The sequence below is a fragment of the Sus scrofa genome, chromosome 5 (genome assembly GCF_054392235.1).
Source record: "Sus scrofa isolate SSC_HxYL_T2T_F1_AM1 chromosome 5, Sscrofa_HxYL_maternal_Yorkshire_Landrace_v2.0, whole genome shotgun sequence".
Classification (NCBI taxonomy): Eukaryota; Metazoa; Chordata; class Mammalia; order Artiodactyla; family Suidae; genus Sus; species Sus scrofa.
In genome coordinates this window covers 95,672,211-95,687,771 of record NC_139387.1, presented here as the reverse complement: position 1 = coordinate 95,687,771, position 15,561 = coordinate 95,672,211, and the positions used below count along the sequence as shown (strand labels likewise).

At 47.4% G+C, this 15,561-nt stretch overlaps 1 protein-coding gene across 2 annotated transcripts in view; it reads right to left on the bottom strand.

The window, feature by feature from the left end:
- Positions 1-15,561, bottom strand: part of TMCC3 (transmembrane and coiled-coil domain family 3) — a 400,246-nt gene that overhangs the window by 344,920 nt on the left and 39,765 nt on the right. The window contains exon 1 of one of the 2 annotated variants that reach the window (XM_021092754.2): positions 5,122-5,178. The exons of the other annotated variant lie outside the window; for it this stretch is intronic. Coding sequence (XP_020948413.2) covers positions 5,122-5,130 — 9 coding nt within the window. The 5' untranslated portion in view covers positions 5,131-5,178. Of the gene's footprint in view, positions 1-5,121; positions 5,179-15,561 lie in introns of those variants that run through there. 2 annotated transcript variants of the gene reach the window in all.

Below are 15,561 nucleotides of genomic sequence, written 5' to 3'. Positions count from 1 at the left end.
CACAACTCACATCACGCCTGCCTACCTCCTCAGGCAGACTCCCAGCCCTCCGAGGAGATCAAGGCGGCACAGGGCGCCTTCACTCGCAAGGGATGCTAGCACACAGAAGGACGGGCATTTGAAATATGCCTGATGAGTGTTACACATTCCACGTGGTCCCCACACAAACAAGGCTTCCGAAGTTGTTTCCTTCAACGTGAAGATATGCATGGCTCTAAATTTAGAGAGCGATGCATTTTCTGCAGTGTTTAGGTTTTATGCCCCTGCTGCTGTGGCAAGCACTGTCTGCCACCAGAGCAGTCCATCAAAAGGAGCAAGAGGTGGTGAGGCTAAGAACGTGCCAGCATGATTTTCAAACCTTTTTTTTTTTAAAAAAGCCCCAGTCATTTTCAAAGGTCACACCTCAGTTACAAGAGAGGCATGACGGCTGCAATCTTGTTAGGATTACTGTGATTGGAGTGGAAAGGCTTTTGGCAAAAGGACTGAAGGCTTATATTCGCATGTGTGTGCTAGGATGTTCGGTCTCGGGCGCAGCGGCATAGACTCGGGGGCGGCCAAGGATGGAGGCTGCCCGTGAATCCCCCAGCAGTCCACCTAGAGCAGAAGCTCTCCATTTTAAATCCCAAGCCTTCCATCCCATTCTTTTTTTTTTTTCTCCTTTTAGTATAAACATGAACGCAGCCTGTGATGCCAGAACACCTGGGTTCAACTCCCTGCGACATCATTTATCAGCGGGGGTACCCTGGGCAAATCACGCAGCTGTTCAGGGTCTAGCTTCCTCACTCGAACACAGGAATAAAATGGCACTTATTTCCGAGGTTTGTGGTGAGGATTCAATGAGCTAATCACTCGTAAGGTGCTCAGAGTAAGGGCTCTGGAAACAGCAGACACATCTCGGGGCCCAGGAACAGGTCTGAGGGAGCAGGGATAGAGGAGACAGAGGCACAAGCACTTGGCTGTGTCATCATAACTGAGCACCTTGAACAGACTGTCCTCTAAGGCAAGTTAACCAAGCCAAGGCGCACCGCTAGTCAAGAGGTGAGCTGCATCTGAATCAAGGCAGTCTGCCTCCAGAGACCCAGTCCTGAACTGCGATAAAAAACTGTCTCCCACCTTCACATCCGCTCCTGGGGAAATGGAATATCTGCGTTGTAAAAGAGCCCACTAAACAAACAGGTGTAAGGAATGGAAAGGAAGAAAGAATAAACAAAATACGGCCAAACTCAACTATTCCTGGATTAAAAAGTGGTCAAGTAGTTCCTGTCTTGGAGCAATGGTTAATGAACCCGACTAGGATCCATGAGGACATGGGTTCGATCCCTGGCCTTGCTCAGTGCATTAAGGATCCAGCGTTGCCGTGAGCTGTGCTGTAGGTCGAAGACCGGGCTCAGATCCCTATTGCTGTGGCTGTGGTGTAGGCCAGCGGCTGTAGCTCCAATTGGACCCCTATCCTGGGAACCTCCATATGCCCTGGGTGTGGCCCTAAAAAGACAAAAAGATCCAAAAAAAAAAGTGGTCAGGGGATGGGTTTTCCTTTATCACTCCTTCACAAACCTAACAGAACCCACTGTTTTTTGGGGGTTTTTTTGGCTTTTTAGGGCCGCACCTGTGGCATATGGAGGTTCCCAGGCTAGGGGTCGAATTGGAGTTACAGCTGCCGGCCTACACCACAGCCACAACCACGCAGGATCTGAGCAGCGTCTTCAACCTACACCACAGCTCATGGCAATGCTGGATCCTTAACACACTGAGCGAGGCCAAGGATCGAACCCTCAACCTCATAGTTACTAGTCAGATTCGTTTCTGCTGTGCCACAACGGGAACTCCTGTAATCATTCTTCCACGATTGATTTCTAACTCTTTATAAGGCAAAAAAAAATTTTTTTGGAGCTCATTTTGGATGCAAAAAAGAGAGACTAAAATGTTAACTACCTATGTGAAGCGGTGAAAGAAGAATCCAGCACGTGGCTGCCCTGGTGGTCACGTGAGAGTCAAAGCATCGGGCAGAGTGGTAACTAACCTCCCCGCGGAGAAAGCCGGCTGCTGCGCGTCTTCTGTGCCCCCACCCTGAACATTCCCCGTGCGCCCTCCTTTCATTCAGGAGCGCCCAGGAAAACAACCACTGCTTTCAATTCTAGTAGGATGACGTCCCTCCTTCTGCATTTACTGATCTAAAGCTCCAGGTCTGCAACAGTTGTCTTCCAAACAGCGAAATTATCTCTCCAGAACCAAAAAAAGTCTGGGATAGGAGCAGGCAGTTCGTAGGCGGGAGAACACAGGGGCAAGGGCCAGGGCTTTGGGGTCGGGCCAACCCAGGTAAGATCCCAGCTCGATCGCTTAGCTGGTGGCCTCGAGCAACATCCTCAACCTTTCTGGGCCTGTTCGCACAACCACAGCATGGTGACGACAGCTACCATTTCACACATGTTCCCCAAATGGCAGTCCAACCACCTTCTTTTCTCCATCTCTCTCACATAAACCCCCTCCCACAGAGTCAGCAGCCTGGGGGGTACATTAGCGGATACCCACCCCTTCCTTCCTCCCACATCAGCAAACTCCGCTGACTCTCCCTCCAAAACAGAGCCTGTCTCTCCGTCCCTCCCGCCCTCAGAGGTGGCCTCCCTTTGCCACGACATTCCCATTCCATCAGCCACTCTACACACGACAGCCAAAACCATCTTCACACAAGCCACCCGATCATATCATCCACTCCTCTCAGAATCCTCTAAATAGCACCCTCTACATTGAGGGTTCAAACCCAAATTGCTTACCACGGCCAAACAAGCGCCTAAGAACCTGGTCCCTACTTATATTCCAGCCCCGCTTCATTCCACTCTCCCTGAGACAGGCCGGGACCAGGACCTGGGCCCCTTTGCTGCAGTGCCTGCGCCTGGACACACATCTCCTCGAGCAACAACATATGAGGAGGAGTTCCCTTGTGGTGCAGCAGGTTAAGGATCTGGCGTTGTCACTGCTGTGGTGCGGGTTTGATACCTGGCGCCATGGGTGGAGGAGGAACAAACAAACAAACGATATGTGACTAAAAATAACCATAAGCATGCCCAGTTAGGGCAAATTATGGACAACAAGATACAAAAAGACCAAAAAAACCCAACTGTCATTTCCAAAGAGCTGGGAGCAAAAACGGGGTACCAGGAGCAAAAGCAGAGACCTGTGCATGCCCGCTGCACACCCCACTAAAGGAGGGGGCAGACCACGGAAGCTACCCCTCGGGCCTGACCCCCAGGCCCACGCCTACCCTCACCGGGTAGAAAGACCCAGCTCACGCCCTGCCCCCCAGGAAACAAGCAAGGGAAGCTGTTAGTTGATTCCGCTTTCCCCAGCTGCAGCGGGGCCCCAACTAAAGCCTCTCTTTAAGTAACTGCTTTCCTTAAGAACCTCTGTGGCACTCGAGGTACAAAGAGGTTGCTGGCCTCTAAATGTATAGTTCAAACAAGTAACCCCACCCGTTTCCATCTCTGCTGCTCCACCAAGGCCAGCCACGCCGCACTCGCTGGCCAGCCTGGCCAGAATCCTGTGCCCAGAAACACCTGAGCAGGGCTGGACTGCCTCCAAAGGCAAGGCAGGTACCTTTCCGTGTCAGCTCCCTTACAGACTCTCCAGAGGCAGCTGAGGCCAATTCACACTTGCTCTAGCCACGCTCTCTCCAGACACCACCCCCTGCCCCGCCGAAAAGCAGAAGACTGAATCCGGCACCACCTGCAAAACAGGGCCGAGGTCCCTCTGAAGCAATCTAGCCCCGGAGAAGAAGAAATCTCTGAAAGGGCCACTCAGGTGACCAAAGCAACAGGCACATACATACCTTCGGAACAAGGCAACCCCAACTCCAGTCCAGAGTAACTCATAGGCTCTGGTGAGAAAGAGCTTGCTCCGTTTTTCCCATTTCTTCTCTCAGCCTTGTCCCTTCAGAAAACACCTAACACCCTTTCTGTGGTGCATAACCTGTCCTCGGGGTTGGCCTGGGGCGGTCTGGGGACATATCCTGGGTATCTACTTTCATCTCCTAAAGTTTCCTCCACCTCTTCCATCCTGTAAGTGCCCAGATCCTGCTTTTGACTGAAGCAACCTCTGCACCCAAGGTTAAAATCCAAATGGCATATTGGGACTGGTAACTCAGGAACCCACAAACCCATTCGTGTCCACCGGCTCCCCCAAAGGGGTGACGATCAAGCTGCGCGCGACCCGGACGTGCTCTCTGACCCTGATAACAAGCAACACCAACCTCCAGGCTGCAGCTGGAGGTGGAATCAACCCTGCAGCCGAGCCTGCACATGGGAGTTTTTCCACTAAGCTCTAGCTAGAGGGGGACGGTGTGCACAGGGCCCGCACACCCGCCGCCGTTCAGGAAGGAGCCGCGGCCCACGCCTCCCCCAGCCCCGGCGCACGTGCTGGGAGCCGGCCTCGGGGACTCCGCGCGGGTTCCGTCCGCGGGCAGCGCCTGGCCCGCTTGCCCCACGGGAGCGCCTCGAGTTCCCCCTTACCTGCACCTTCCAAAGGCCAAAAGGGCGTGCATTTCTGGCGGCGAGGGGTGAGGACCATCTCCCCGAAACGCGCACACGGACGCCCTGCGCTGTCGCCCACGCGCCTTAGCCTGGGCCCGCGCCTCCCTGGGCTGTGTGTCGGGGGAGCCCCGCCAGGGCCCGCCCGCAAAGTTTACGAGGCTCCCGAGGAAGGTGCGAGGCGCGGGGCTCAGAACGCAGCTGCGAGCCGAGCGGACGTGCGGGGCACTAGAAAGCTCCCCCTACCACCCACAGCCAGAGGCGAGGGGCGCGGGTCATGGTGCACCCATGCCCAGGGGAGGCGCGGGCAGAGAGCCCGAGGAATTCGCGCTGCCGCAGGTGCCCGATGAGCCCGGTGCCCTCGGGCCACGAGAGTCCCCAAAGCCTTCCGAGCCCCCCTCCCCCGCTGTCCGGGGGCGCCCTCCCCCACGCGCAGACGACAGCCGCGGCCCCGCGAGCCCCGCCAGGTCCCCAGCCCTCGCCCCTTCCCACCCGGCTGCCCTGCCAGGCTCCCGGTCGCTGCGGGCGGCCCCCAGCAGGGCGGGAGGGACGCCCTCTCGCTCGCCGGCCCCCTCGCGCCTCGGAGGCGGGGCGCACTCACCCTCCGCATGGTGCCGGGACCCTCCGGGCCGGGTTCGGGCCGCCGGCGCAAGGCCGCGGGGCGGGGGCGGCGCACGGCCGGCCGGGGAGTGTCGCGCGGCCCCCGCCCGCACACGCGTGCGCCGCGCCGGGCGAGCCGGCGGGCGGGCTGCGGCCTCCGCGGGGCGGGGCGGGCGGAGGCGCGCCGACCGCGGGGTCTCCGGGGCCGCCCCCGCGTGCAGAGCGTGGGGACCTCTGGCCCCGGGGGCCTCCCTCTCCGGCCAAGGCGTCCCCGCCTGCCCCGGCCCTTTCGCCCCTCTCCTCTCTCTCGAGGTCCCGCCCCACCCGGAGGGGAGCCGGTCCCCGCCGCCGCCCCAGCGCTGGATCGGAGATGGTTGGAGTTGAACACGCGGGCCCAGGACACCGGGGGGAAGCAAGAGGGGACTGGTGGAGGACCGAGGTGGGAGCTCTCACCACTTTGAAAGTTCCTCTGTGCTCCCCTTTGGGTGGAAGGATGGCCCGCTAGTGTCCCATCCTACCCTGTAGGTTCACCGGCTGTGAATTTTGGAAATCCCGAGCATTCAGAAAGCTTTTGGGGGGAGAGGTGAGGGGAGAGTTAAGAGTGGGAAACAGCAGATCAGCCCGCGACTGGAGGAACAGAGTTGATCTAGGTTTGTCCAGACAAACGAGCTCAATAAGGAAAGGGGTCTGCATCCCATTACTAAAAACCCACAGGTCTTCCTGGCAAACCCCTGCCTGCAAGGCTTCCTCTTCACTGAAGGCCTCCCCAACCCCACCCCAACTTCTCCAAACAACAGGAAAAGCCCATCCCCAAATGCTGATGATGCTGGGAAAAGGATGAGGGAAAAGGATGAAAAGACTGCGTCCCTTGAGCCAGGATGTGCAGGACCCAAATCCTCAAGGACAAAAGTAGGATGGAATGATGCGTGAGGTTCTTTCTCTTTTCGGCTTCGACCGCTGAACAAAGTGAATCAGGTAGCCCAGAATTCACGGCAGCCTGAATTCAATGCAGAAAAAAACATCCCTTGTTTACCAAAAGATCCTTTGAAAAGCATACAAGGACGCTTGTGTTTTCAAACCAGGCGGTGACAGGTAAACAGGCAGACAGCAGTGGGAATGCAAAGGCTTGTGCTGGATAAACCCTGGTGAGAGAGAGTGTTTTCGGCTTTTACATTGCTGGCTGCCAATTCTGGCAGATCACCACTTACCACTGTCAAAGATAAACTGTTATAATTTTCTAACATTGACAGAGTGTCAGCAGCACGATAGAGACCAAATATTAAACAGGCCAAGTACTTTTGTGATCAGATGATTAAAAATATTCTGTCTGGGTTTCTCTGGGTGCCTTCCAGCATGGATAAGAGGAGGGGTGATGGATGCATTAGGACAAAAAGGAAAGGAAGGAAATTAATGAACTCTGCTAAGCCCTTTTTTACTTTAATTTATAATCTCCATACGGTGAGGGTTTTTTACTCCCTTGATTTGAATCTCTTCAGGTTGGTTTTTTTTTGCCTTTGGGGAAATAACAGTTGTAGTAAATGTACTTATGCACCTTGGGCTTTTCCTATGCTGCTACTTTCAATCCCTACACCCTATGACGTGAGTACTATGATTTTACGGTTTTTCAGAGGGAGCGACTAAGGCTCAGAGAGGGTAAGTAATTTGCCCAAGGTCACACAGCTTCAGTGGCACAATCAGGATTTGAACTCCAGCAGTCTGACGCCAGGGCTCATCCATTTAATCCCCATGCTTTATGGCCCTTGTGTGTTCTGCTTCATATAAAAGGCATAGCAGTGAAAAGTGTTACTCGAAGTAAAAATGTGAGTGACTTCATAGATTAAATCAGTTGCTTCCCATCGCTAGGCTTTGGCTTCCTCATCCCTAAGATGAAAACTTGCACTAAATAGATGTGTTAGAGAGCTGTCCACCTGCTGTATAGCACAGGGGACTATATCCAATTACTTATGATAGAACATGATGGAAGATAATATAAGAAAAAGAGTTATAGGTATGTATGACTGGGTTACTTTGCTGTACAGCAGAAAGTGACAGAACTTTCTAAATAGTAAGTATGGTAAATCAACTATAATTAAAAAAAAAAAAAAAAAAAAAAAGACCTGCCCAGAAGTAACGTTTAGCTTTGGAGTACTACGATGTGAATATTTTGTGCTCAGTATTGTGGGGAATCTTTGCCTGGAGGTGCAGTGTTAGTCACTTCATTTGTTTGTATAATATCTTCACAAGGCCGGATCCTTCACCTAACTGTGCTGGTGGCCGGGGATCAAACCTGCATCCCAGGGCTCCTGAGACCCTGCTGATTTCCACTGCTCCCCAGCAAGAACTCCTCTTTCCCCTTCTTCTAATGAATGTTCTTTCCTTTTGAATGCATTCTCTAATCCGATTAGTGTTAACTGCCTACTCAATTTGAACAAGACCCCCGTTGCGAGGGGGTGGTTTCGGTGGAGCAGTTGGGATGGTCACCTTCAAACACCAGTTAGCCTGAACAATTTTCAAACTCCCTTCACAACCGTAACAGTTATTCACCTGTATCACATAAATGACATGTATCAGATGCTAATGGGACTCGGTCATGGGCCTCATCTAGGGAAATCCCTGTATTTCCAATACTGTCCTTAACTAACTTGAAGAACCAATTTAAAAGTAGAACCAGATTGAAGCAGATTTTCCTGGTTTTTTTGTGGGGGAGGGCAGGGAGGAGGGTCTTCATTCCCTTTATATATTTAAAGAATCTTCAGGAGTTCTCGTCATGGCTCAGTGGTTAACGAATCCAACTAGGAACCATGAGGTTGTGGGATCAATCCCTGGCCTCGCTCAGTGGGTTAAGGATCTGGTGTTGCTGTGAGCTGTGGTGTAGGTTGCAGACGAGGCTCGGATCTGGCATTGCTGTGGCTCTGGCGAAGGCCGGCAGCTATAGTTCTGATTAGACCCCTAGCCTGGGAAGCTCCATGTGCCACCAGTGAGGCCCTATAAAGACAAAAAAAAGACTGGAGTTCCCATCGTGGCGCAGTGGTTAACGAATCCTGACCAGGAACCATGAGGTTGCAGGTTCGATCCCTGGCCTCGCTCAGTGGGTTAAGGATCTGGCGTTGCCGTGAGCTGTGGTGTAGGTTGCAGACGCAGATCAGATCCCATATTGCTGTGGCTGTGGTGTAGGCTGGCGGCTATAGCTCTGATTGGACCCCTAGCCTGGGAACCTCCATATGCTGTGGGTTCGGCCCTAGAAAAGGCAAAAAGACAAAAAAAAGACAATAAATAAATAAATAAAATAAAAACACATTTAAAGAATCTTCAAAGTGTTTTAACATTAAACACTAAGCCTAGTTCATATTATCACACCCCCACTAGCCTTCTAAACTCTGATATATGTTCTTAAATAAGAAGCCTTCAGAAGGCATCTATTAAATACCTACCATGGATGCAAACTATCACATTTAGAATGGATAAGCAATGAGGGAACTATAACCAGTCACTTGTGATAGAACATGATAGAACATGATAGAAGATAATATAAGAAAAAGAATGGGGCCAACACGCTGTACAGTAGAAAACTGACAGGAGACTGTAAACCAGCTATAATAAAAAAAGATGTTACTGGAGAAAACATCCGGAAAGGGTGAGAAGCCACATTATTGAATCACAATATTTACCCTTTAAAAAACATCATTATACTTCTTAGCTCATATTTTCATGAGTAATCTACCTAGCTTATTCACATGAAAAGCTATCTGTTTTATCTTAACAAGTATGTCTACTTTGTAATTAAAAACCCTTCTATTCTACAAAAAAAAAGAAAAAGAATGTATATATGTGTATGACTAGGTCACTTTGCTGTCCAGCAGAAATTGATAGAACATGGGAAAGCAACTATACTTAAATTTAAAAAATTAAAAAGAATAAATGAAGGACATACATCACTTGTCGAGTCATTCCATATTTCCCTGAAACATATCAAGAATAAGGAAAAGAAGGGGTCACAATGACATATATTGAACACTTCATATGTGCCAGGTACTATGACAAGCCATTTTATGTATGTTGATCTGTTTCCTCTTCCCAAAATCTTACTGTCTCTGTGTGATAGGTTAGGAAACTGAGGTTCACTGAGATTAAATACCTTTTATAGGTTGCATAAGAGCAGGGCAGATCTAACCAAAATATGTCTAACTCCAGAGCCTATGAGATTAACCAGTGACAGGTGGATTATATCGTATCACAGACTCTTCTCTCTCTGGAACTTCTTCAAAACAGTGGAAATGTGAGCCAAGAATGTTATAGCTAGTAAAACTGCCTTTCAAGTATTTGTACGAGAATAAAATGGAGCTAACTAAGAAATGGTTCTTGAAGAAGATGAGTCTTTATCTTAAAAAAAAAAAAAGTACAAGATTTGAATTAAGAGTGGGATATTCTGATAGAGACCACAGAATGGCCAACATGGACGTGGTGAGAGTAAAAAGACCAGACCTCTTAGGGAGTCCTGGGGCACATGAGTGGGAAGGTAGGCCTGGCGGCCGGTTAACGAGGGCTGGGCATACCCAACAAGGCATACAAATCCCCCCAAATTTTTTAACTGCTTTATCACCGTCACTCAAAAAAATATCCATTTATTTTGCTGTAGAAGGTATGAATGTTTGCTATACCATTTTTTTTCTTCTTGCTCCCTGCCAAGGCCTCTTTAGCTTCTCTGAATACAATCTAGAGAATGGGCACTCCATTAATCCTTTTTTTATTATTACTATTATTAGCCTGAAGACACATGGATGGGGCATAGGGACGGGCTTACCCGAAGTTGTCTGCAGCCTTTCTTAAAGGAATATGATTGATTCTGCTCTCCCCTTTGAGGTTCTGTGCAGGGATCACTCCCTAATGGGTATTTAAAAAGAAAAAAATTCGCCCACACTCCCACCCTGATGCTATTTACATAGTCCCAGACCCCTTCCCAGTCTCTGTCCAAATGCATATCTGCATGCAGTCTGTTTACCTGGCTACCTCTTCTGCTTCAGAGGAAGCTCATTAAAGAAGGGACTGTCTTGGACTTCCCACTGTGACTCAGACATTTAAACACTCTACTAGTATCCATGAGGATATAGGTTTGATCCCTGGCCTCGATCAGTGGGTTAAGGATCCGGTGTTGCTGCAAGCTGTGACATAGGTCACAGATGCAGCTCGGATCTGGTGTTGCTGTGGCTGTGGTGTAGGCTACAGCTCTGATTCAGTCCCTAGCCTGGGAACTTCCATATGCCAAGGGTGTGGCCCTAAAAGAAAAAAATAGTAATAAAGGGACTGTCTTACTATTTCTTATATCCCTAACACCTATCACAACATAGGTACTCAATACATGTTTAGAAAATGAGCGAATGATGTTAAACCCATAATATAGTCTGCTATTTTCCAACAATGTCCATATTTTTACATGGCCTTAATAATTACCTTCATTGGAATTCCCATCGTGGCACAGCAGAAAGGAATCCGACTAGTAACCATGAGCTTGTGGGTTCGATCCCTGGCCTTGCTCTGTGGGTTAAGGATCCAGCATTGCCATGAGCTGTGGTGTAGGTTGCAGATGCAGCTCAGATCTGGCACGGCTGTGGCTGTGACATAAGCCAGCATCAGTAGCTCTGATTCAACCTCTAGTTTGAGAACCTCCATATGCCACAGGTGAGGACCTAAAAGGCAATAAATAAATAAATAAATATAAAAATAGGGAGTTCCCGTCATGGTGCATCGGAAACAAATCCGACTAGTAACCATGAGGTTGTGGGTTCGATCCCTGGCCTTGCTCAGTGGGTTAAAGATCTGGTGTTGCCGTGAGCTGTGGTGTAGGTCTCCGATGCAGCTGGAATCCTGAGTTGCTGTGGCTGTGGTGTAGGCCAGCAGCTATAGCTCCGATTTGACCCGTAGCCTGGGAACCTCCATATGCCACGGGTGTGGCCCTGAAAAGACAAGAAGACAAAAAAATTTTTTTTTAATTTAAAATAAAAATAATTACCTTTATTGATGATTAATATATACATCTCACTGATATATTATCACTTAACCATCCCCTCAAGCTGCCATTTGAGTTTTTTCTACTCCTTGGAAATTCCTGTGAGTCAGTAAATAGGGATGTGACTTGATACAAACAAAGGTTTAAAGGAGGATAATATGAACACGGTTGGTCAAATGGCCCAGAGACAGGAGGCCAGGTAGGAGGCTCACCTCAGTCACACAAAATGGCACTGATGAGGCGGCCGAGGCCAGGGTGAGGCTGGTGGGTGCGGACACAGAAAAGGAGAAGCAGTTTCTACAGCTACTGTTAAAGCTGGAAAGACGTTATCATGCATGTATCCCCATCGGGAACTAAAGATATGACGGGCCGTGGGGACACTGCTGTGTGGAAGAGCACTGTTTTAGCACCACGGACAGCTCCCGGGTTGCCAGATAGGGGCTCTGGGTAGTATGGGGACATTATTGCTGTCTGATTGTTCCTTTAAGTAAAAAGCAATAAATAGCATGTGTTGAGCATGTGCTCAGGGAAAGCTTTACACGCATTAACTTATTTAATTCTCTCAAGCAAACAGGAAGAGAAAGGTCCCCCAAAGTCAGACCGAGAGCAAGTAAAGCAGCGCTCATTTCTGAACCCAGGTAGTCTGGCTCCAAAAACTTTTATACTACGCTGTAAAAGACCGGTACAATTAAGTATGATAAATTATAGAACCGAAATATCACAAAAGAGGGTTATCTGAACTACACAATGGAGGAAAAGGAAAAGAGGGGTGTTCTGGGAAATTTTCCCAGGAAAGAGAATATTGGAACTAAGTTTTGAAGGGTCAATGAGATTTTCCTAGAGAAGAGGGCCAGTAGGCTACCTGAAGCCCTGTGTTGAGACATTTTTTTTCTTTTCTTTCTTTCTTTCTTTCTTTCTTTTTTTTTTTTTTAGGGCTGCACCTGCAGCATTTGGAGGTTTCCAGGCTAGGGATCGAGTCAGAGATATAGCTGCCAGCTGAGGCCACGGCCACAGCAACGTGGGATCCAATCACATCTGCAACCTACACCACAGCTCATGGCAACGCCAGATCATTAATCCACAGAGCAAGACCAGGGATTTAATCCCATAACCTCATGGATAGCAGTTGGGTTCCTTTCTGCTGCGCCACGATGGGAACTCCCTTTACCCAACATTTTTTATCTAATAGCTATAAGAAACCACCAAAGAGTTTTGAGAAAGATGTGGCTGGATAAACCTTGCATTTTAGAAAAAGCATCCTAAGATCTCCTAATACCTAATGTAATGAACAAAAACTAACTCAGAGAGAGGGCAACACATTCATCCTAGGTAAGGTGGGAAGAGGGGCAAAGAGAATGCATCTATCCTGTAACAGTTACAAAAAATCTGATTGGAGCTGCCGTTATTAAACAAGTGTGAGAGGAAAAGAAATCGCATGGTGATCATGTCAATATGGAACAATCAGGAGTTCCCATCATGGTGGCTCAGTGGTTAGTGCATCCAACTGGGAACCATGAGGTTTTGGGTTCGATCCCTGGCCTTGCTCAGTGGGTGGAGGATCTGGTGTTTACCTTGAGCTGTGACATAGGTCGAAGACGCAGCTTGGATCTGGCATTGCTGTGGCTGTGGTGTAGGCTGGCAGCTACAGCTCCGATTTTACCTCTAGAAAAAGGGTGCAGCCCTAGAAAAGACAAAAAAAAAAAAAAAAGGTACAATCAAACAAGGGAAAGTTGGGGAGGAAGGAAGGTAAAGGGTGAACTATGGAGAAAACAATCTGGAAGAAAATATGCCAAGACACAGGATATCTCTGGGGGTGGGAGTGGGGCATGCAAAAAAAGGCTTTAATAAGAAAATAAGTCTGAGAAATATAACCTTAAAATTGAGATGATAAAGTAACAGGGAGTAAAGAGATTTCAGAGCAAAGGAAGTGAATCAAGATCTGAAACAACACCATTATATACCTAATACATAAAGAAGAAATGCCAAATAACAGGAAAGACATGAATGAAAATTGAATTAATGGCATGGATAAAAGGCTTGAGATAATTATGGCAAATACAAAGAGAAAACACAGAGGGAGTAACGCAATTATGGAGACGATAAGAAGAAGATAATAAGAGAACTAAGAGATAATCAAACGTAAGGATAATTGGTGTCCCTAATTGGTGTAGAAAATCCAATAAATTCAACAAAATGTGCCCTCAGAAACACAATAAGTTTTTCTTAAAATGAAGGAAGACCTGAATCTGCAAAGGAAATTTTCCACTGTACACGTGGGGAAAAAAAAAAAAACTCTGAACAAACATCAAGATATAGCCTGATCAAGTTACCAATTTTCAAGGGAAAAATAATTATTTACACACTAGGCAGAAAAGGCAACACATCCATGGAGGTGGAGGTGGGTAGGCTGGAATCACGCTGGATATAGACATTTCTAAACAGCCTCAGTGAAGAAATGTCTAGAGAGTTTGGAGAGAAAAAATATATATATATTACCCAGGAATATCACACCTAGCCACAGGGAGATGTCTCAAGTATGGGAAAACAAAGTAAAACACCCACGAGTCCTTCTAGAAAAAAAAAAAAGTCCAACCAATCAGGACCAGAACACTCATTTTAAAAAAGAATTTGGAGTTCCCATCATGGCACAGTGGAAACGAATCTGACTAGGAACCATGAGGTTGAGGGTTTGATCCCTGGCCTCGTTCAGTGGGTTAAGGATCCGGCGTTGCCGTAAGCTGTGGTGTAGGTTGCAGATGCGGCTCGGATCCCACGTTGCTGTGGCTGTGGTGAGGCCGGCGGCTACAGCTCCGATTGGACCCCTAGCCTGGGAACATTCATATGCCATGGGTGCAGCCCTAAAAAGGCAAAAAAAAAAAAAAAAAAAAAAAAAAAAAATTAGGAGGTGGCAGAAGGAGAAAGGGAGGAAGTAAAATGCTGATGACCTCTTTTTAATTTTTTTGCCAAGGGTCGAACCCACAACTTCATGTGATTACCTCATTTTTTACCTGCAGGGAACCAGCTGCAATCTCCTAAAATGAAAATATAAATCAGGAGAAATGCTATAACGTCGCTTTTAATGATTTCCTTAACTTTAACTTAAATGATTTCCTAACTTTTCTTAACCTCAAGAATGTCTTGTACAACACTTCTCCCATGGAGGGGGAAAGAAATTATCTGAAACTGAACAACTTCAGTTTAACCTTAGCCTTTTTTTTTTTTTCTGTAAAAGTAAAACTTAAATTCAGTACTTCAACGAAAATAAGTTAATAAATAATCAAAATTCCCTGTCATCTTCTAGCTTTATATATAAATAAAAGATATTTCTTGAATTCAATTGTTATTATTTCTTTTCTTTCTTTCTTTTTTTTTTTTTTAGGGCCGTACCTGTGGCACAAGGAAGTTCCCAGGCTGGGGGTCAAATCAGAGCTGCAGCTGCCAGCCTACGCCAAGTGACAGCAAATCTGGATCCTTAACCCACTGAGCAAGGCCAGGCCACATCCTCATGGATACTAGTCGGGTTCATAACCCTCGGAGCCACAAGGGGAATTCCTGAATTATGTTATTATTTCCGGGTGGTAAGATGCTTTTCCAGTTTTACTGAGATATAATTGACAGATACCACTGTATTAGTTAAGGTGTATAACACAGATTTATTTGCTATATGTATATATTGCAAAATGATTATCGTAATAAATTTTGTTAACATCCATCACCTCACATAGTTATAATGGCAAGATTTCCTTCTTTTTTTGGGTGATGAGATTTTGAGGAATGTGCTCTTTGTACTTTTCTGTACTGCCTGAAATTTTTGCTAAGGGACAGATATTTTTATTTAAAAATAATTACCTTTCTATCATAAAGGAATATGGCTGTTCTAAGTGGTTTGACATCGAAAGCTGTCCATGATATACTGCTGAATGAAGTCTGATTTCAAAATGGCTTGGGCAGGGAGTTCTCACTGTGGCTCAGTAGTAATGAACCTGACTAGTATCCAGGAGGATGCAGGTTTGATCCCTGGCCTTACTCAGTGGGTTAAGGAATCTGGCTTTGCAGTGAGCTGTGGTGTAGGTCGCAGGCAAGCCTTGGATCCCACAAAGCTGTGCCTGTGGTATAGGCTGGCACCTGTAGCTCCAATTTGACCCCCAGCCTGGGAATTTCCATATGCCACATCTGCTGCCCTGAAAAACAAACAACAAAGAAAAAAATTGCATGTGCAGTATAATCTCATTTCAGTAAAACCCCATTTAAGTAAAAGCTATATATGCTTATATATGCATTAAAAAGTCTAGAGACAAACACCAAAATGTTAACAGTGTTTATCTCTGAAGTTGGGGTAGAGAATTAAGGGAGAGACTTATAATTTCAGTGTCATTTTAAACCTTTTGCATTCAAAACAAAATACAGATGCAAACATAAAAATAAATGTGTAGCCTT